The sequence below is a fragment of the Gobio gobio genome (genome assembly GCF_949357685.1).
Source record: "Gobio gobio genome assembly, chromosome: 17".
Classification (NCBI taxonomy): domain Eukaryota; kingdom Metazoa; phylum Chordata; class Actinopteri; order Cypriniformes; family Gobionidae; genus Gobio; species Gobio gobio.
The window spans coordinates 8635986-8656926 of NC_137110.1; the positions used below are offsets into that span (position 1 = coordinate 8635986).

Consider the following 20941-nt stretch of genomic DNA (forward strand, 5'->3'; position numbering starts at 1 on the left):
GTGCACTGTTTTAACATGCGCTTTTCAGAGCGCGCGCACTAAACGCCTGTCAAACACGGGATTACTGGACTAAGTAGTCGTCTTACTGCGCTAATACTGTCAAATACACACATGGTTAACATAAACACAGTCGGTTATGTCTAAAGTGAAAGTAAAATCACAATCGTGTCTGTATATTAGATGCACTGAGGTCTTAAATTGACAACAGCGCAGTAGCCTAGTGAACACGCTGTCCTTAAAGGGACAGTTCACCTCTAAAATGATGTCATTATTTACTCACTCTAATATTGTTCCAAACCTGTATTCATTTCTCGATGACAGAATTTTCATTTTTGAGTGAACTATTAATAAAACAACAAAAGACAAAGAGAAATTCACTCACTGCTCTTGACTGAAAAACTAATACAGTAGCTTTAATAAGAATCAGTGTATATTTTATAATGAAGTCTATGTAGTGTTTTATTTTTACATTCATTAATTCAATTTCATACTTAAATGCTGCTGTACAGCTCTGAGCTGCCAGTGTAAATCTTTATATATATTTATTTTATATTATACAATATAGGAATGTGTACAAGGGTTTTTTTAAGTAAAGTTTTAAGTTTAAGTAAGGTTTTTCAATTCTTTTAAGTAAAATAAAGAAAGAGTATTGCAATAAAAAATAGTCTTTTTTCTCTTTAACCTCTTGCTGTTCCTGTCGCCTAAGAATAGAATAACAAAAATTTGTGTGACAAGCCATCAGAACCGAACCGAAACGAAAACCGTGGTTAAAAACCGAGGTATGTATTGAACCGTGGACTAACTGTATTGTTGCATCCCTAATATATATATAGTAGTATACATTTTTAAAAGAAGCCATTTTCGGCTTCAATCTCGGTTTTCGGCCAAGTGCATCCTAAATTTTTGGTTTCGGTTTCGGCCCAGAATTTTCATTTTGGTGCATCACTAATTTCGAGACAGAACTTGCCTAACATCCAAAACTATGCTGTGCACTGGGATAAATGCTCTCGTTGTATGTGTGAAGCCTACATATGATGGTATTTTGAGAATTACAGCTGAGAATTCGTGAAGAGCTTATAAAATGTGTAAAAGAGTCAAAACAGTGGCAGGAATCCCTCCATCACACACACAAAGATCTGCTGTGAGGAGGCGCGGTTCTGATGCCTGTACCGAACTGCAATGGACAACGCGGCTATGATGAGAAAAAACAGGTGTGCTTGAGCATTCTGTCCTTTTTAGGGTAGCATCTCGTGACATCCTGTCCCGTTTTTGGTTTGTTTACATGTCATTGGTCCATGTTGTGTTGCATTTTTAATTCAAACTGCACCAGAATTTGTTTGAAAGCGGACCGAGACCCATGTTTTCAGCAGTCTCTGTCTGCTTGTTTGGTGCGCACCAGGGTTCGGATGGCAGCGTTCACGGTCACACTTATTAAAATGAACCGTACTGACAGAGCAATTGCACCAGGGTTCATTTTAATCTAACCAAACATGCCAAATGTAGCACAGATTGATAGGCAAGCATATCAGTTATTGGCTATTAGTTATTGGGAGTTATCTTTAATGGTCAAACTGCGTATATACAACAAATGATTATAGGTCAGTTAGAAGGAATATGGAGTGTAATTGTCCCCTGATTTTAACCTTAGACTGAACTCAAGTAAATAGTGCCACTATTTGATAGAGTTTGGCCGATATACCTTTTTATGACAGTGGCCTAATTTCGCTGAATTCATCCTACTGGCAAATATATAAAGCATCTTCACAAATATTGAAGTGACTGTGTTTGTGAGTATACAGGTGTGCTCACCATCTGTGCCCGCAGGTACATTTGAGCTTGGCTGGCTGTCAGGGTGGAGCTTGATGTGTTGCCTAGCAACACTGCTTGCTGGGAGATCCCAGAGGGGGTGGAGTTTACGCTCTGGGCTCGACTGATCAGCTGAGCAGCGGCAGGGGACGTGGTTAAATTAATCTGTGGAAATAAGAGAGACGGAGTTGTGACATGAGCAGTCTGAATGTTGTCACATGCAAAAACAGAATATCATAACCAGTGCAAGATGATTATAATGTGCATATTTTTGGTGGATGCATCCACATAAAAGCTTACGGTGGTCTGTGATGGCCCACTCTGGGTGGATGAGGTCCCATTTTGGTTTGAACTCTGCCTGCCGGCTGCTAAACTGGCCTGGGAGGGAGAAAACAAAGACGAGTAAGAGTGTATTTGGGTGCATTATGCTCATGTCTTCCTCTTGCTTTGTGAGACTGCGTGCTGAGCGACCTGCTGCACTGCTGCGAGGCTCTGGAGCTGTGCTGTGCTGAGGTGCTGCTGCTGCAGGGCTGCCGTTTGCAGCATCAGATGCTGCTGTTGAGCTGCGTACATCTGCTGTAGATACTGCGCCGCTGTGCTGGGCTGCCTATTTAGAGCCTGCTGGATCACCTACCATTCAAGAGAGACAGAGAAAGAGTGAGAAACCAGATACATATAACAAACACGATTAATGTAACCATTTTAAAGAAAAAAGGATGTTTTGTTATAGCTTTTAGACGAGCAATGGCGCCGCCATCTTGCAGTACCACAGGGTGTGGCGACACGGTGTTGGTTTGCTCCGTTGGCCAGTGAAATAATATAAGCATTTCTTTACTTTTTTAACACACGCTTGTTTTGAAATGGAGGAAGATGGAATTGATAAGACTGTGTTGAGCCCATAATTACTCAAATAGACTGTAGAAAGAGAGATGGCTGTGAGACATTACAAAAGAGAAAAGGTCAGAGGAATATCACTGGAAATAGAAGGGTATTGATCAGGCAAGAGCATTTATATTGGAAAAGCTTTCCAGTTCTGGATAGGCCTAAGCTGGAAGCCCTGAAAACAGACGCTGAGGTTGTGTTGATTCTGCTCCATACGTGAGTAACATTAGTTTCGCTATTAGTTAGTTTCACAGAACCAAGATGCTCTTGTTGTAATATATAGCTATATAGTAACAGGAGTTGACGTGCTGCTGGTGACTAACAACAAATTCGGACTTGTATATATTCTGTATGTTACTTTTTTGTTCTTTCTTTTTTGTCGTTTGTCATCTTTCCTTTATTTTTCACAAAACATCATTATGCTTTGCTTCAGCTATGATAAAGAGACATCTCATACACGCATTGTGTTCATGCATTTGGGGGTTTGACTTGCTTTCAGTTATCAACAGTGTTATCGCTTCTGCACCTTTGATATCTCAATTTCTTCACATACTGAAAAATGATTAAATGGAGTGAAAATGGAGACTTTAGCTCAAGTCTCAAGATATATATTTTTATATATATATATATTATATATTTATTATTATTATTATTATTTATTTTTAAAGAAAATTACCAGTAGTTGAGATTGCCAGTAGTTACCAAGTTGCCAATATGTAATCAGATTACTTTTTCAAGTAACTAGTAAAGTAACGCATTACTTTTAAAATTTACAACAAAATGTAATTACTTTTTCAAATAAGTAACACAACTTACTTTGTTTTCATTTATTGACTGACAGCACTCTTGTCCCAATGTTGAGAAAAATTGTAAATGCAGAGGCGTTGTGTGTAAAACATGATGTTTTTGTAGTTCTAGAATGTGAGCATGCATTTACTAAATTAGTAAATCTCACTTGCACAAAAAAGATTCAGTATTCCTCAAAATGAAAACAATCAGTCAAATGCAAAATCAGAAAACGCAAACCTCCAATAATTAGATGTCAAATAAAACAAATATTTGAATGCTTTTAATCTCACTTTATTGACCAATGTACTTGCTGCTGACCTTCAATGATTCAGTTAAACCCTAAGGAAAAATTACTTTATTCAGCCTGAGGCTTATTATTTAAACGTTGGTGAGAAGGGTCTTTAAATAAAACTTTTTTGTTCTAAAAACAAACAAGCCCAGCCCAGGTGAGAAAAAGTAACGCACAAGTAATGTAACACATTACTTTTCTTAAAAAGTAACTACGCATTACTTAGTTACATTTTAAGAAAAGTAATGTGTTACGTTAGTTGCTTTTTAATGGAGTAACACAATATTGTAATGCATTACTTTTCAAAGTAACTTCCCCAAAACTGGTAAATAATGTCTCAAGATTTTCCAAGATGCCAAAGTCTGCGATCACAGAGTCAGACATCACAATATGAACTCAACCATTTCTCAAGACATGTTGTCTACATTAGTTTTATAGCTCTGTACACTTTCTGTGTCATCAATTTTCGTGTTTCTATTGTATTCACCTTAAGAAGTTTGACAGAAACATCTGAGACAGCTGACTTAAATGATAAATAGCTGCAAGATGCAAGATGTGATTCAAGGTGATGTTAAATATTTGCTGGCCAGATTGCAATTCTAATCTTGTAATGTTTCCTGGGGGGTATTCCAGAAAAGCAGGTTACGTGACATACCCGGGTATGTTTAAGAGTAAGTAAATGGATAACCAAAAACTTTGAGGGTATGTAAGTAGCCATAGCAACTCACTCTCTGAACATGTGAACATGTAACATATGTTCCTGGGTTAGTTTTCTTAAGAGGTATTCAGATGTGTGTTATAAATATAGTTATATTAATATAACCAAATTTGTTATATGGTTACAGTTATATAAATAGTATACAGTTATTTGTCATCTCACACATTGATCTGCATTCACTTAATTAGCATCAAACAAACAATATAATCCTTATTCTCAGTGAATAAAGATTAGGCTACTTATTAAACGAAAAGATTGAAAAAATTATTGCACAACCACCAAATAGGGGTCGATGTGCACTAAGTAGGTTATGTAAATTGCCATTAAACAAAAGAAGAAGAGGAAGTAGAATGGCACACTCTTTCTTAGCATGTTTCCATGGTGAATCATGTTGAGAATGTTTTATGTGTTAACCGGGAACATACTCTTTTTTTGGAACCAGCATACCTCGAGTAAGCAAGGTTTGTGTTAATCAACCGAGAGTTTAAGGTATATGTGACGGTAAGTTAACCTTGCTTTCTGGAATACCCCCTGAGCCTGGGCTTTTCTACGATGAATCTTTTATGAGGGACCCCCATCCTAAATTCAATCTATTTTTATGAAAAAACATTTAAACTGTTAGATAAACTGTGTGACAAAATATTGTTTCCAAACTTAATAAATTGACCATACTTAATGTTGTATGTATAAACTTGAAGAAGTTTATACATACAATTACATTTTTAATTAAAATTTTTCAATTAAAAATTATTTGTATAAGCAACTTACACAATAAATATATGTAAGCAGCTTACGTACTGCGTTAAGAATACTGCCTTACAACCACAGTGAGCGAGATAAAGGGACTCACTAGAAAGATACAGAGCAAACATATACAATTCTGGAAAGTAGCCTATGTATATGGCAAGAAATGAGAGAAACATTTAGAAATGAAACAGAATATTCGGTAGACTTTAACCATTTTTGCTTTGTCTTTTTACTCTCTGAAATTTTCTGGGGACCCCTCAGGACCTTCTGGAGGACCCCAGTTTGTAAACCCCTGCCCTCAGCAACCGTTTTGTTTTGTTCCAGCATTTGTCTCCTCCCTTTGGTCAGGAAATGAACTGCAACAAGCTCGAAAGAAAAGTGGATCTCTGAAACTGTTGTTTTTCAGCACTACCCATATTGCTTTCAAGGTCAGCCTAGATGTTGAATATATGATTATATTATCTCAATATTAATTTAATATGAAGATGTTTAATATTAACCAGTATTGCAAGGCTTGGTAATACACGTATACGAATGCATGAACTCTTACAATAAAACAATAACACATTTATATTGTATTTAACAGTTGCATTTTATGATATTTATGTGTAATGGCAACCAAATATTTACTTACATTCATACATCCGATAGAAGAATTAAATGTTTTTATTGTAATACTTAAATTATAATGGTACTTTAAAATGATTGCAAACCATTTGCGCAAGAAATGAACACCTATCTATTTTAACAGTTAACTAGCATCCCATAATAACATGGAAAAAAACATTCGGACCAAAATCAACAAGATGCCAAAATACCTGAACAAATAGCAGACGTTCAACAAACAACCCTTTCAGTAGTAGATAAGTTCATCGGTCTCATCACTAACGGTACCTTCTTATCGTTTTCTTGCAGCTATAATATGTTCTGCTTCTGTTTGTCTCATCCTTTATGTCCTCACTGAACTGCCCACAACTGCACAGTTGCTTGGCAACAGGCATCCTGACCCCTGGTCTTGTCATGAGTAAAGTGCAGCCTGAACTGAGTTAACTGTTCATGCTGCTTGTGTCTGATCATGCACTGATATATATTGCCAGAAGATGGAAATGAAGTTTTACACAATTAACTGAACATAGGGATGAAGTTGAAGCAATTTAACTATTTCGGATGTTGCCATTTTTCAGTTTGTCATGTGAAGCCCTTTGAGCAGCACTTTATATATGAATTGGGCTATACATTATTATTACTATTATTAGTCAATAATGTAAATAATGAACCACCACATTCCACAGCCGGGGAAAGATTATGAATATGTCTATGGAAATCTTCATTGTCTTTCCTCCTGCTTTTCCTTCTCATATACACACCAGCAGATGGCAGTATGGACTTAAAGTGCAATAATTAAACCTTTTAAGCAAGAAAAAGTGATGTGTGGTGCAATGCAGTGAATGGGTTATTACGAGAAGGTTTGACAAGGAGAAGGGTGGTGTTTTTAAACGTGAACACTCATTGACTGATTCTGCCGAATGGATGTGTCACGCACCTGTACAGTCTGTCGGTCAGAGATGCCGCTGTATACAGATATCTGTGGGACGGCCTGTCTTCCGCTGCTTGTGGAGCTGACAGTGCTGGCCGTGGAGGCACTGGTGGTGCCCGTGGAGTTTGTGGTGGGGGTACTGGTGCCCGTAGTGCTGCTGGCACTGGAGGCAGGAGTGCTCTGCTCACCCTCCATTGTGCCGCCCCGATGCCTCACCTTTGAACCACGACTGCCCCGCTGCCACACTCGACGCAAGCTGAGGGAGACAGAGAACAAGCATTTTAAAATCTCTCTTCTTCCATTGTACAATACATACCATGGTACTATATGCAGGGATCCTGTGTGTCTGTGTATGTGTGTCTGTCTGTCTATCTATCTGTCCTCAATGTATCTATCTATCTATCGCTCTCTCTATTTCTCTGTCTTCTATGTATCATCTATCCATCTGTCTGTCTGTCTATCTGTCTGTCTGTCTATCTATCTATCCATTTATCTAATCATCTATTCTATGTATTTTCTATCTATCTATCTATCTATCTATCTATCTATCTATCTATCTATCTATCTATCCATCTGTCTATCTGTCTTATCAATCATTTTTTTAAATAACTTTGAGATTGTGGAGACGTTGCGCTGAAAAAAAAGCAATTTCTAGCTGAGTTATCTATCTATCTATCTATCTATGTATCATCTGTCTGTCCATCTATCTATCTGTCTGTTTGTCTGTATCTCTATCATCTATCTCTCTGTCTATCTGTCTTCTATGTATCGTCTATCCATCTGTCAGTCAGTCCATCTCTGTCTGTCTCTGTCTGTCTGTCTGTCTGTCTGTCTGTCTGTCTGTCTGTCTGTCTATCTATCTATCTATCTATCTATCTATCTAATCATCTATTCTATGTATCGTCTATCTATCCATCTGTCTATCTATCTTATCAATCTTTTTTTTTAATAACTTTGAGATTGTGGAGATGTTGCGCTGGGAAAAAAAGCAATTTCTAGCTGATAGTTTTAAAATATGATCATAAGTTATGAAATGTGATGCGCTAACAAAAATAGTATCGTGTTCTTTGAACTTGTGTACTATGGTAATACCATAGTATTCTTTAAAATGCTTTAGAGTATGTAAATGCCATTGTATACACATATATATATATATATATATATATATATATATATATATATATATATATATATATATATATATATATATATATATATATATATATATGACAAACATTCAGTAGCATGTTAAATGGCAATGTACCATGGTATTACCATTTGATACCATCACTGTACTTTTTATAAAGGTACAGAGAAAGGGTGGGGAAGAGCAAATTACAAAAGCATAAATGAAAGGTCCGAGCTGGTAGCCAGATGTTAACATCACTTCATTCACACTGTACTTCACTGAAAATTACATTATAATTGCATTTGAGTTCATCCCATCAACTTCAGTGTTACATTTCATCAAATCTTTTTTTCAGCAGTCTCCAGTTACCACCACATGAGCCACGGAAGATGGATTAGACAGTCAGAAGAAGAGTTGCCCAGATACAGCACCACGTTAAAGGTTGCCAAACACACCATGCTTCAACTTTGGTTCAATGTGTTTATTATTATTAAAATATCTGGGTTCAGTACAAGCTAATTTTGGTAGTAGGTTGTCAGTTATCACAGTTCGTTTAAACTTAATTGAATTTCCATTTACAGTAATGCACTTGCAATGGAAATGTATGGGCCAAGAAACTGTTATGCATTATTTTGAAAATATAACCATTAAACTCATATATGATGTACTTGCTAACATGAAACTAATGTAATACAATCACTTACTAACTCCTCTGCAACTTTACATCCAATTTTGATAGCCTATGATGTACAAAACTTGCTATATACCAGAAAGGACTGTTTGTTTACAGAAAAAAAAATCCTTCCACAGGAATTACACCGATGATGCATAATCAGTTCATAATCATAATCATAATCATTATCCTCCTAGAAGAGTACTCCCATTACTTACAAGGCTTTTTAGACCATTTTAAATTTCAAATAACACATTTTTGTACAGAAAATTTTGTTATTTGAAAGTATTAATTAAAAAACAATACAAGAAATAAAACAACTTACTGACAACAGTTGTATTTACAGTGTATATATATACTGCCATTCAAAAGTTTGGATCAGTATTTTTTAAAAGAAATTTGTACTTTTATTTAGCAAGGATGCATTAAATTGATCAAAAGTGACAGTCAATACATTTCTAATGTTAAAAAAAGATTTATATTTCAAATAATTATGTTTGAACTTTTGAAATTTCTATTAATCAAAGAACCCTGAATAACAACCATGGTTTCTTTTTTTTAAAAACAAGCAGCTCAACCATTTTCAACTTTGACAATACAAAAGAATACATTTCTATAGAAAACAGAAAACAGTTATTTTAACTTGTAATGTTTCAATAAATGCATCATTGGTTACTTACAATAATGTACTTCTTTCAAAAACATTTCAAATTAATATCTTACTGACCCTGTGTGTGTGTGTGTGTGTGTGTGTGTGTGTGTGTGTGTGTGTGTGTGTGTGTGTGTGTGTGTGTGTGTGTCTTCTAGAATGTTACCCCATCAACTTCCATTGTATTTGAATTACTATAAACATAAGCCTAACTCATGTCACAGCATGTCACAGATGTGGTTAATAGAGCTTGTTTTTAACCCGAAACATTCTTTAAATTTGTCATAAGTATCACGAGAGAGTCATATGTCTGTCTGTTTGTCCCATCATACAAACATTAAGCATGGTATCAGGGCAAACGAATGAAAAATAGGTCCCTGCGCTGAGGGTTCACCCATCTAAATCTCATCACTGGAGTCGCCATAGGCACTGTTGTTAAATGACTCTCCTCTCCTTTCCTTTCTGTCTTTTGGGGTTTGTTATTCAGGCATAGAAAGTGGTAATGGGATTGAGATGGGGCGCAGAAAGAGAACAAGTGTTGGGACGGAAAGGGGGGGGGGGGTTAGTTTCAGAGGGGAAGTGTGGCATGGTTTCAATTATACTCATTTAATTACTCACACACGTGGTTGCGAGCCACTAACCCCACACACTCTGCACCCCCTTCCCAGTTTCCCCAAATCGCCCCCTCTTTTTACCCACAACAAACCATTATGCCCCCCCCCCCCCCTTCTAGGTCTGTTATTACGCCAAGAGATGGTGTAATATCAATGAGCCCTCCCCCTAAGCCATTTCCTGTGCTCCAAAGAACTAATGGAGTTGGGCATTGTAATTAGATAATCTAAATATAAGTCCTGAGCCTCATTAATATGCATTAATGGAAGGGCCATAGGGACATCTGAAAACATGGTTACAGAATTAGATTATTATTAAATGTTGTACAAAAGTAAAGAGGCTGTCTTCTGCACAAGTTTACTTTGCTGGGTTCCTAGTGGCATACTAGCAAGCTTCTTACTACATACAGCTTCTACCTCTGTAGCGGCACATGTATTATAGTGACACATATACTAATATAAAATATATATATACACACACACACACACACACAATGTCACATGACCAGACTACTTTGCATGTTTAATTCAGCAAATAACAGGCAGTTTTTTCCTTTGCAATTTTGTTCAAAACGTTGCTTTATTAATGCTTGGAATTCTCTGGGTATTTCATGCATTCAGAAAGTTTGCATATTGCATACTAAGTATGCATACTTAATATTGCAGAAATAGTACATGGTGTAGTGTAGTACCCCATCACAACCGTTTCAGATGTTATGACCGGTGTATATATAGTAACACCAGAACATGTAATGATGGAAATCGCATGCATTCATGATTAAAGCCTGCTACATTCACATTAAGCATCTGATTGGGTCTACTAATAAGAGGGAAGCTGTTATGTTGAGTCCAAGTCCCCTCAGAGGCTTCCGGACCAACCAACCATATGCATCCCACCAATGAGAGGCTCTCTACTGCGTGCAGTTTAAACACAACTATTAAATGCGCTGTCACCTTTAGCAGAGCTAAAAATAAGCCTGTCAGTAATTCCAAAACCCAGAACTAACTAGCAGAGACCATTCCAGGAGCAAGAAAAGTTAAAGGGATGTTAGGTAAGATGGAAGGATGAGGATGGAAATGCATGACATAGAAAACAAACATGCATCAATATGCATGCACTGAGAGATTTCAGAGACATCCAGGTTAGCCAAGGGCCCGTCTCTCAGACAAAAACCCAGCTCCTACCTTTTCTGAGGGGCAGCACGAGCTCCGTTTGGCCCCGTGGTGAGCCCCATGCCTCAGGACCCTAATGCTTCTTTGTCTAGTGTGCGTTCTGCACCCCAGTCCTGCCAGATCACTGCTAGCATCCACCGTCCCAGTCGCCAGGCACAGACACACACTCTCTTTCTCTCTCCCTGTTTCTCTCCATCTAACACACGCATGCGAGATCCCCCCCCACCAACCCACCCCCCCGGTTCTGTGGTTTCCTAGCGACAGCCAACTGGGGGTGCCGTTTGGAGCCTTATTGCAGAGCTGTGTGCTGATTGGACAATTGGTTCTTCTCTAATGAGGGTGATGGTAATGATTTTTTATCCCCCTCTATAAGCACCACCAGCCCACCTCCCCTTCAGAATATTCACCGGTGATGATTTGTACTGCCAAAACAGAGGAAAAGGCCTGTCCCAGGAAAAAAAGGATGAAAATGTCATATATTATATGGATAATTAAATGTATTTAAAAATATAAACATGATTGATAATGTTATTGTCAATGTTTTGATAATACTTAAGGTTAGGGATTTCAATAAACCCCTAAAGTTGAATATTAAAATTTGGTATGCAAGTCATCCTGAACTGTTTATGATACAGACATTGCAATAATGCTAAAACATCCTGGCGAGTTTATTTTACCTCACTGATTTTTACTTTAGAACAAGACTAGTGGACTAGTTCTCCATCCTAGCAATAATATACAATATAAACCATAGATGCACCCTATGAACCACTGAACAATCTTCTAGCAATCACTGAGAATACCTTAGAAACAGCATGGCAACATCCTAGCAGCCACTCAGAACACCCGAACGACCACATAGCAACACCCCGGCAACCACCTACAACACCTATATTGTCGCAGTGAGTTTTTCTGGAACAAAAGGGGCTCTCAGTTTTAAGAATAATTGTAATTAAAGGCAGTGCTAAAAACAAAAACAAAGAAGAGACCCCAAGCGCAGACGTGGTGAAGTAGGAAAACACTGCAGTTCGCAGTCTTGGTTGATTAAGTGTTGTGTGCTGATGAAGCTGCCTCTTAATAATCAGTGATTAGAGCATCACTAAGCAAAGGGTAAATACCCCCAACTGCTGTGGCAATCACAATCAAACACACACTCATGAAAAATAGACCGCATGCAGCTGATGTGCTATTCAGATTTGCTACAGAAGGTGAATAGCATTTTGGGGCCTGCTTAAATCAGGGCACAACAAAAGGCGATTCTGGTCGTTCTGAAGAGGCCTTACTAAATTGAAAATATACATACAAGGGGGCCTTTCTGACCTTGAGGAGGAGATAAAAACGCCACTGTCGTGAAAAGTAAATTGAGGCACTTATTGTGTAATACCTCTGGGCTGTGTTATTCTGAAATGTATTCCTTCATCGGTACTCTCTCATATAATATCACATTGATTGCACACAGACGGGCATTGATTGCCATCTTCTTATTAGCATATAGATTAGCTTCTGGTGGGGCCGGGTAAATTAAGGTGGAAAAAGGAAGGTTAGAGAAGGAAGTGGATGGAACAAGGTAGGCAAGGTGGAAACAACACGAAGAGAAGGGACGGACAGAGGAAGGTGACTGCAAAAACAACAGGATTCACAGGATTCTGTTGTTTTATTGTATACAAGGGAAACCGGGGATAGATTTCACACACTTTTTTTGAATATTTTTTTTCTTTCCATTCTGCTCTTTGGCATTGTTGTTCATTATTTCTTTTTGCGTTGTTTATCCCTGGTTCCATTGTCATTTCTACATGTGCCACATCCATTCAGAAGAATGAGAGTGAATATTGGATGAGATAGGAAAAGATATAGACAGGAAAATCAAGAGGGACAGATGAGGATGAGGCAGTAAACTGGGATGGGATGGGGGTGCTGCTGTCTGTCTGGTCTGGGTCTGATCCATATTAGTTACTCGCTCATCCACTCAGCATGAAATGAGTGGGGGGCAGGGAATGAGGCGGGGGTGGGCAGTCATCGGGGGCGGCGGAGGGGGTGAGGACAGATGCATTGAGAGATGGAGGAATGCTGATTTCACGGTGTCTCCCACATCACTAAATTTGGACTCATTTAGAGCATTTAATCGACTGCTGTAAAAGTCCTAGTAAACCTCAGTCTGTCAGTGGTAACTAGTCTGGTTGCATTATGTTGGAAAGGTTAATACTCGGATATCTCGTCAGTGAGGTTTTTTGGCACTTTTGTCCCATGACTGTTTGATGTTTATTAGTGGGTCCTGACAGATGCAGAAATGTTTGCTATAATTTGTTTTTATTTTATACTCATTTTTTATATATTTTTTATTCAATGTATTATTTTTTTCATATATATACATTTTCATGTATTTTATTTTATATACTTTTGTATTTTTGTTTATAATTATTTTATATAATTGATTTTTTTTTATTATATTATTTTCATTTATAATCCATTTTTATTTTATACTATTTTTGAAGTTATTACTTAATGTATTACTTTATTATTATTAAATCCTGTCTTAAAAAGTTAATTGTTTGAATTGGGGGGAAAAATCATATGCTTATAATATCCACCTAATCAGTGTGATTCCAATAGATTAATGTGATGAATATGATATGGTCACCAATAAACTGTCCATCTGTATACTAACTAAATACAAAATATCAACCTGTCCTGTCTTTTAAATAAATTTAAATCATGCATCAGTCTGTATGCATTATTTTGCATACTATTCAAATTCAATGAAAATCTTATTTTTGTAGTGCTTTACACAATATATGTAAAGCAGCTTTACAAATCTTCCCAATCGATCTTCCCAAAATTTCACATCATGATCTTATAACAAACAATCACAATCTGAATCTTGATCTTCCCAATTTTGAGATGTACAAGAATATCCAGACTGGAACAAGCCTATGGATTTATTTGCACAATTTGTGTTGCATTAAACAATCAATAGTCATTAAACCCTGAGTTAAACTGTAAAACACTGCATAGTAACTGAACATAACTTAAATTGTAAATACTCCATTATTTAGGCATGTGTCTGAAACCCCAAGTATACTTTACTCGTCCATATTCCACTCCGTCTCACATCGCGCACACAGAAAGCCGTGGTGATCGGTCTCTTTCACAGTTTAATGCTCTTTTAATAACTCTTCTTAAAATAAAGCATGTCCCGCAGTAGACTGCATTTTAAGACAGTCACGTTACATGATTTGACTGGTTTGTACGTTAAGTTTAGGCTTTAGGAAAGGGACGGCATACAGCACAATGATCTTTTATGTTGATTATCACGTTTTCATAATCGTTGGAAGCCAAAACCAAAACTAAAATTTGATTCAGGGCACAGCCCTACTGCTGTTCAATTGTTTTTCAAATGCATCACCACACATGAAAGACTCATGATAGAGACACATTATATAATTTGGCCAGTCAACACAGTCTAGTTGGCAGGCATTGCTGTATTTTATCATCATTACGAGAACATAAAATCTCTACGATTCACTTTAAAGGTAGATTGTGGACGTTTTCAAGATCGATCGCGATATAAAATCGTCAGATCGGCCACCCTAATATCTTCATATCTTATCCACCTTATTCCTACGCCCCATGACGCTTAGCTCAAATTATGGGTGTAACTCCGTTAAGCTGTAAACAATTTGTGAAACGCAACAATACGTTTTTTTTTTAAACTGGGTACATTGAGATGACATTATTCTACTCACCCTTCAATCATTGAACATTAAATGGACATTTAAAAGTGTAAAAGCATCAACAGGTACTTCCAACAGACCATGAATAGCCCCAAAAGAATAACTTTTTCCACAGATATAACGGACAGGTTAATATCACTGTAGTAGTATATATCTGTATTATGTAATATACGTTGCCTTAATCAAAAATGTTCATTAACTTCAGCATTGCGTGATTATTTCAAAGTGATTTCCGTCATTTTTTTCAGTGATTTCCTTTCCCAATAAATTATATTTACCTGAGAAAAACGAGCGATTCTTCGTACATTCATACATATTAATGGGATACATCGTAATTTAAAGTATATGTTGTCCTTTTTCATACTATTACAGCAGAATGCAAAGGGAAAAAAGAAAATAATCATGTGGAAAAGAATGCAGCTCTTGCCATGTATATTCTTGTCATAATATGTCACGTTAAAATACCAAGCGTTAAGTTATTCTCATGATGTCTGAAAATAGAACGTGAAGGAAAATCGACGGCTCATTCAGTCAAACTGACGGATAAGCTTTATTTGTAGGGTAGCCGTATGATTTAAAATGGCTTGATCAGTCTTTTTGAATGGAAGTTCACAGTCGGCTCGTCTGGAATGATGTGGACAGTTGCATTTAAGCAAATTAGAGCTGGGCGATGATATAGTTTACATCTTGCAACGATACATGCAAGCAAGCAGACCATACTATATGGCGTGAACATCAAATCACGGCCATAGAACACTTGCTGGTTCCGGTGGGCTTTACTTGACTAATGGCAGAGTGCGAGAGAGTAACCCTCTTTCACCTTCTTTCCATCCTGCTCTCTTTTCCTTCTCCTCTGAGACTCAGTTAATTGCTGTCCCTTTGGTACCCCATTCTGTGGCAGTAGAGCCGCTACGGCCCCAGACAGACATTCCCAAGTGACTCTATTTCCCTCAGCAGAGCCGCAGCATCAATGCAGCTGAGATGGATTAACTCTCCCTTAGAAGGCTGTGAATATAGTACACTGATGATGACCACTAAGAGGAGGCAGAGGAGGCCCCTCATACTTATTAATGGGAAGGAGGATATGATTGTCAGTAATGAGCACCTCTGGAACCACAAACCTTATTATGATTGTAAAAAAAAAAATTATAATGATGTTGCCGTTGGTTGTTTGGTGTCCATTGATTTATTCTTTTATATGGCTATAGTTTTGTTCTCCTTCATAGACACATCAACATTTAATTTAAAGGTGTAATTGTTTCCCCATTTTTTTCTCCTTCATTTCGTTTGTTTAAAACGATGTTTACTCATGAGATTAAGACTCTAATCATATTAGCCTATTAAAATTTTTATTTTTCAGTCTCATGAGGACCAACATACTAAGATCACATGACCAGCCAAATACTTCCAACTCTGTCTTAGCAAACGCCCTGTTGTTGGACATTTTTGTAGTAAATTAATCATGTGTGACTGTGAATAGCGCTTTTGTGCAATGGCTTTCTACAATAACTACTGAACATTTTTGCTTTTTTTTTATGCTTCAAATACACAGCTAGTCTACTATGCATGTTTAAACGGTGTAAAATTGCGCTTTTAGCTAAATGTTGCTGTATTCCAGGCAGCTCTTTTTTAAAATGTCCCACACCTTGTAGTAAGTAGTTTGTAGAAAAACTGGTGCCATTGCTTTGACACTGAATTACACCTTTTTGTTACAAACCCTTAAACCAATGATTTTAAGCAAGTGTTTGAAAAACCAGCCCGTGTTCTTTAAGTATAACATCTCTTGTCTTGAATGTCAGAATGCAACAAAGCAGAACACCTCTGTGGCTGGCCTGGAGAATGTATACGTCAACACAGGAACACACGTCTGTCAGTGATGCAGCCCACGGAGAACATCATGTGGACAACTAGACTTGTCAGTGAATCTGAGAGCACGTAAGTTACATTTCAACTTCTTTAATTAAGCTGGGAGAACGTTTCTACGGGGACAACATGGACTCAAATTTTTTTGCAGGTAAACGCGTTTATATACACACTGAGGGATACGTCTTTGACTCTGGGTTAAAACTGAGACACTCAAAGCCATAATTCCGTCAAGTAATCGGCACGTTAGAGTAAGCGCACACAACCAGGCTCCCTGTGCAATTAACCTTCAGTCCCACTCACAAGAATTCTGGGTCACTGCACAAAGGAGGGAAGATGGTTTATTTAATAAAAGCACTTTAAGAGACAGCTTGAGAAAAAGCTTCTGGATTAAAGAATGGATGGATGCGCAGACCGGCAGATTCTTTCACAGACTGTATTTGCTGAGACAAGCATCACTATTATTTTTAGTATTACTCATATTAATTGTGTTATGGACTTGAATGATACCTCAGATTATGTGTTTTGTTGAGGAGAGGTGCCATTCATTTCTAAACAATTGCAAAAATGTTTTTCACTTGGCGGACATTAAGACTCAAGCAGTGTTGCCAACTCTCGCGAGACAAATAAGCAACCGCAGCTTCAAAAACAAGCCCAAAACAAGCCCTATATTATTTATTATCATCAATATTTTTTATAATAAATCATTTTTTTATCAATAAATGAGCCTGCAACATATTAAACTGAAACCTCTCGGAGTTTGAAAAGCAAAAACAGATTGCAAACAAATTGCAATAAAGGACACGCAATATCCTCCGATCAGCTGTGAACAGAAGAGGTTTGGAGATGGAAAAAGAGAAAAGTGACATGAAGGCCAATTATGGTAACCCATAGTCGGAGTTAGTGCACACATATTAGGGGCAGTAAGTAGTGAACACACACACACTGCAAACCTTGAAAAAGATAAGCCCTACATATCAATGTGCACACTATCTGCCCTAAATAGTATTGAAAATTACTAATGTCACATACTATTTAGGATGGATATGCACATTGGGACACAGGCAAGCACTAAGGGAGCGCTGCAATATAGCCACATATTTATAATAAAATACATTCGAACCATACCTACTGATATTATTAGTAGACTTGTTTTTTTTTTAAATAGCCTGAAATTTTAAATGGATTACAAAAATATATTTTAAATTAAATTAGGTGCCACTCCTCCCTGTTTCCTCTCCATCTCTGTACATCTCTGCTGGTGGCATTGTTTGTAAAAATGTATACGTCTATTTAAGTCTACTAACTATCATTACGTGCATTTATAACGTCACATACCTGCACGTTGAACGCGGTTTTTCTTCAATGAAGGGGAGAAGGAGGCGGGATATAAAAGGACGGACTACTACAGCACTTGTATCGTTGCACTGAATGGCTATTAGCTGTGAGAAGACAGTGTCAGTCAATGTATTGGACAAAACAGCGACCATAAATGTAAAGAAACGAATTTACTTATTATATTTTCCTAAGAAGCAACCACATTTTTTAAAATAAGCCCAAAAAACCGAGACTCTTGATTTTTTTACGTGACTTGCCAAAAAAAGAAGCCCAAAGTCGCATGTTATATGTGGACTTGGCAACTATGGACTCAAGCCTTATGTAGAGACCAGCATATCATAGACATTTTGGGAATGGGCTCTGTTCACTTACAAAATATTCATGTACTCATGTAGATAACATTTCACATATAAATCCACCCAGCGAGAGCCTAGAAAAGACATTGAGTGATGCTTCACCATGCAAAACTCACTACTAAGTTGATACTTTGATTCTAAATGTGTCATCATTTTACAGTCTTGATCAGGGTTCCTAAAATCTTGCCCTGGAGGGCCAATGCGCTGCAGAGTTTAGCTGCAACCCTGATCAAACTCACCTACCTGTGATTTTCGAATGATCCTGAAGACACTGATTAGCATGTTCAGGTGTGTTTGATTAGGGTTAGAGCTAAACTCTGCAGGAAAGTGGATCTCGTGGACCAGATTTGAGGATCCCTGGTCTAGATCATCGATTTTAGTTTCTTTAGAACAGGGGTGTCCAACCCTGGTCCTGGAGAGCTACCACCCTGCAGATTTTTGTTCCAACCTCAATCAAACACACCTGAACCAGCTATTCATGGTGTTCAGGGTGCTAGATAATTACAGACAAGTGTGTTAGAGCAGGGTTGGAACTAAAATCTGCAGGACGGTAGCTCTCCAGGAGCAGGGTTGGACACCCCTGCTTTAGAACAACCAATTAGAACTCAAACAAAACTGTCCAGTCAGAGCTTGATGGAAATGCTGAGGCAAGTGATGTCAATATATTAGTAGGACCAAATGCTTTTCTTTACACTATGTGAAACTGTTTGATTTACAGCCACAACAAATGGCCTGAACACACCCCTCAGAAGTTATTAATGCACACAGGACAAAATTAAGGTTGGTTTGTTTGTTTACACTTTATTTTTTAGATGGCATAGTTACATTGTAATATTAATTAACTATGTGTACTTACTATAGAGTTACAGTTGAGGTTAGAGTTAGTTACTTGTAATTATGCATAATTTATTGTTATTACTATAGTAAGTACACAACGTGTAACTACGTCACCTTAAAGGGTTAGTTCACCCAAAGATGAAAATCCTGTCATTAATTGACAGGGTGACTGTCAAGACCTTCGGAACACAAATTAAGATATTTTTAATGAAATCCGAGAGCTCTCTGACCCCTCCATAGACAGCAACGTAATTAACACTTTCAAGGTTCAGAAAGGTAGTAAAAACATAGTTAAAATAGTCCACGTGACTCAGGTGGTTCAACCTTAATTTAATGAAGCGACGAGAATACTTTTTGTGCGCAAAAACAAACAAAAATATCAACTTTATTCAACTATTTTGTTCTGGCGGGGTCAGAGAGCTCTTGGATTTCATCAGAAATATCTTAATTTGTGTTCCGAAGATGAACGAAGGTCTTACGGTTTTGGAACGACATGAGGGTGAGGAATTAATGACAGAATTTTCATTTTTGGGTGAACTAACCCTTTAAAATAAAGTGTTTCCTTTTGTTTTAAAGGCAAATGACCTGAACCAAATGCAATAATTCCATGAGACCATGTTTGGGACTCAGCAGATCAGAACATTCTGGATTCAATATGATTCAGAAGTGTTTTTTTGACTGGATCTGGTTTGGAATGATTTGCGCCTCTCGTGCTAATCCAGCTGTGTTGTTATTTGGCTGAATCACCAACTTGGAAGTACTAAAGACAAGAGCAGTTTGAACGTACACACGCACATGTGCGCAATCATCCAATTGCACTGTGGTCTGGTGCACTTATTCACATGGTATCCATTCTATATAATCTGGCCTAATGTGGGTCACACGGAATGCCAAGGGCACAAATTTGACCCGTTCCTGACCCCAGACTACTCTACATGGGCGCCTCAGATGCACACACTATACTTGGCGTGAAAGAAACTGACCTTTAAAGGAATATCCTTCAGATAGCCTGTTTTGTAACCAATTCTGTAATCCTGTAGAAATGCCTGATAACATTCCCATCGTCCTTCGAATTTGGAAGGAATCTAAAGTAAATAATGTGTCGTGCATTCTAGAATTCCCAAGCTCATTTTTATACACAAGAATGGCAGATTTTGTGTTACAAAATAGGATTGCTGTCCTAATAAAAGTGTATTTTGCATACACAGGTTTGCCAACAGCAGGCCAGTGCCCTCACATCCACACTCTCGTCTCTCGAGCTGTCAGACCGGACTGGCTTTTTGAAACAGGTCTGGAAGCATGCAGTGAGGAAACAAACACATTCCCTCTCCCTAATTACTTCCTACCTTGTTTAAGAACCACAAGAAGGAAGGAATTTCACAACATGCACATAAATAATGCCTACCTTACGCTTTGGCTTTGCCTTTCCTTCCTAGGGTTGGATTACGTCCTGCTTTCCTGCTATCCTACACCATTTCTGGGTTGTGTTTGTGCTGTAAGCTTTACCGCAGAGAAGAGAGAGAGAAAGTAGGGGGGAATCTAGGCATTAGCATTCCAAAGGTCACATGTGACACGGCCTCAGCCAATCACAAGACAGCATGCTTTAATAACCCTCCCCCTTCTTCCTAAATCCCTCCCCTGCTTCTTGTTCTGTCAGTCTACCAGCACCATGGCAACACAAAGGGCTTTAATTTCCTCTCTTGGATATCATGGCGGCTCGCTTGAAATGCATGCTGAAAAGTTTACTGATAAAATGACAAACCGCAAGCGAGAAGCGTATTCCTGATGCCATAAATAATGACCTGCTTGCTTA

The 20941-nt window shown here is 37.8% G+C and overlaps 1 protein-coding gene across 2 annotated transcripts in view; it reads right to left on the minus strand.

Moving 5' to 3' along the window:
* Nucleotides 1-20702, minus strand: part of phc2b (polyhomeotic homolog 2b) — a 42524-nt gene extending 21822 nt beyond the window's left edge. Inside the window, exons 1-5 of one of the 2 annotated variants that reach the window (XM_079840610.1) lie at nucleotides 20534-20702; nucleotides 6775-7024; nucleotides 2278-2436; nucleotides 2107-2184; nucleotides 1810-1971 (exon numbers count right to left, since the gene is read on the minus strand). In XM_079840610.1, the coding sequence (XP_079696736.1) occupies nucleotides 1810-1971; nucleotides 2107-2184; nucleotides 2278-2436; nucleotides 6775-6963 (588 nt within the window). In that variant the 5' untranslated portion in view covers nucleotides 6964-7024; nucleotides 20534-20702. The remainder of the gene's footprint in view (nucleotides 1-1809; nucleotides 1972-2106; nucleotides 2185-2277; nucleotides 2437-6774; nucleotides 7025-20533) is intronic. The other variant, XM_079840609.1, reaches the window with a different exon arrangement.
* Nucleotides 20703-20941: the final 239 nt, after the last annotated feature.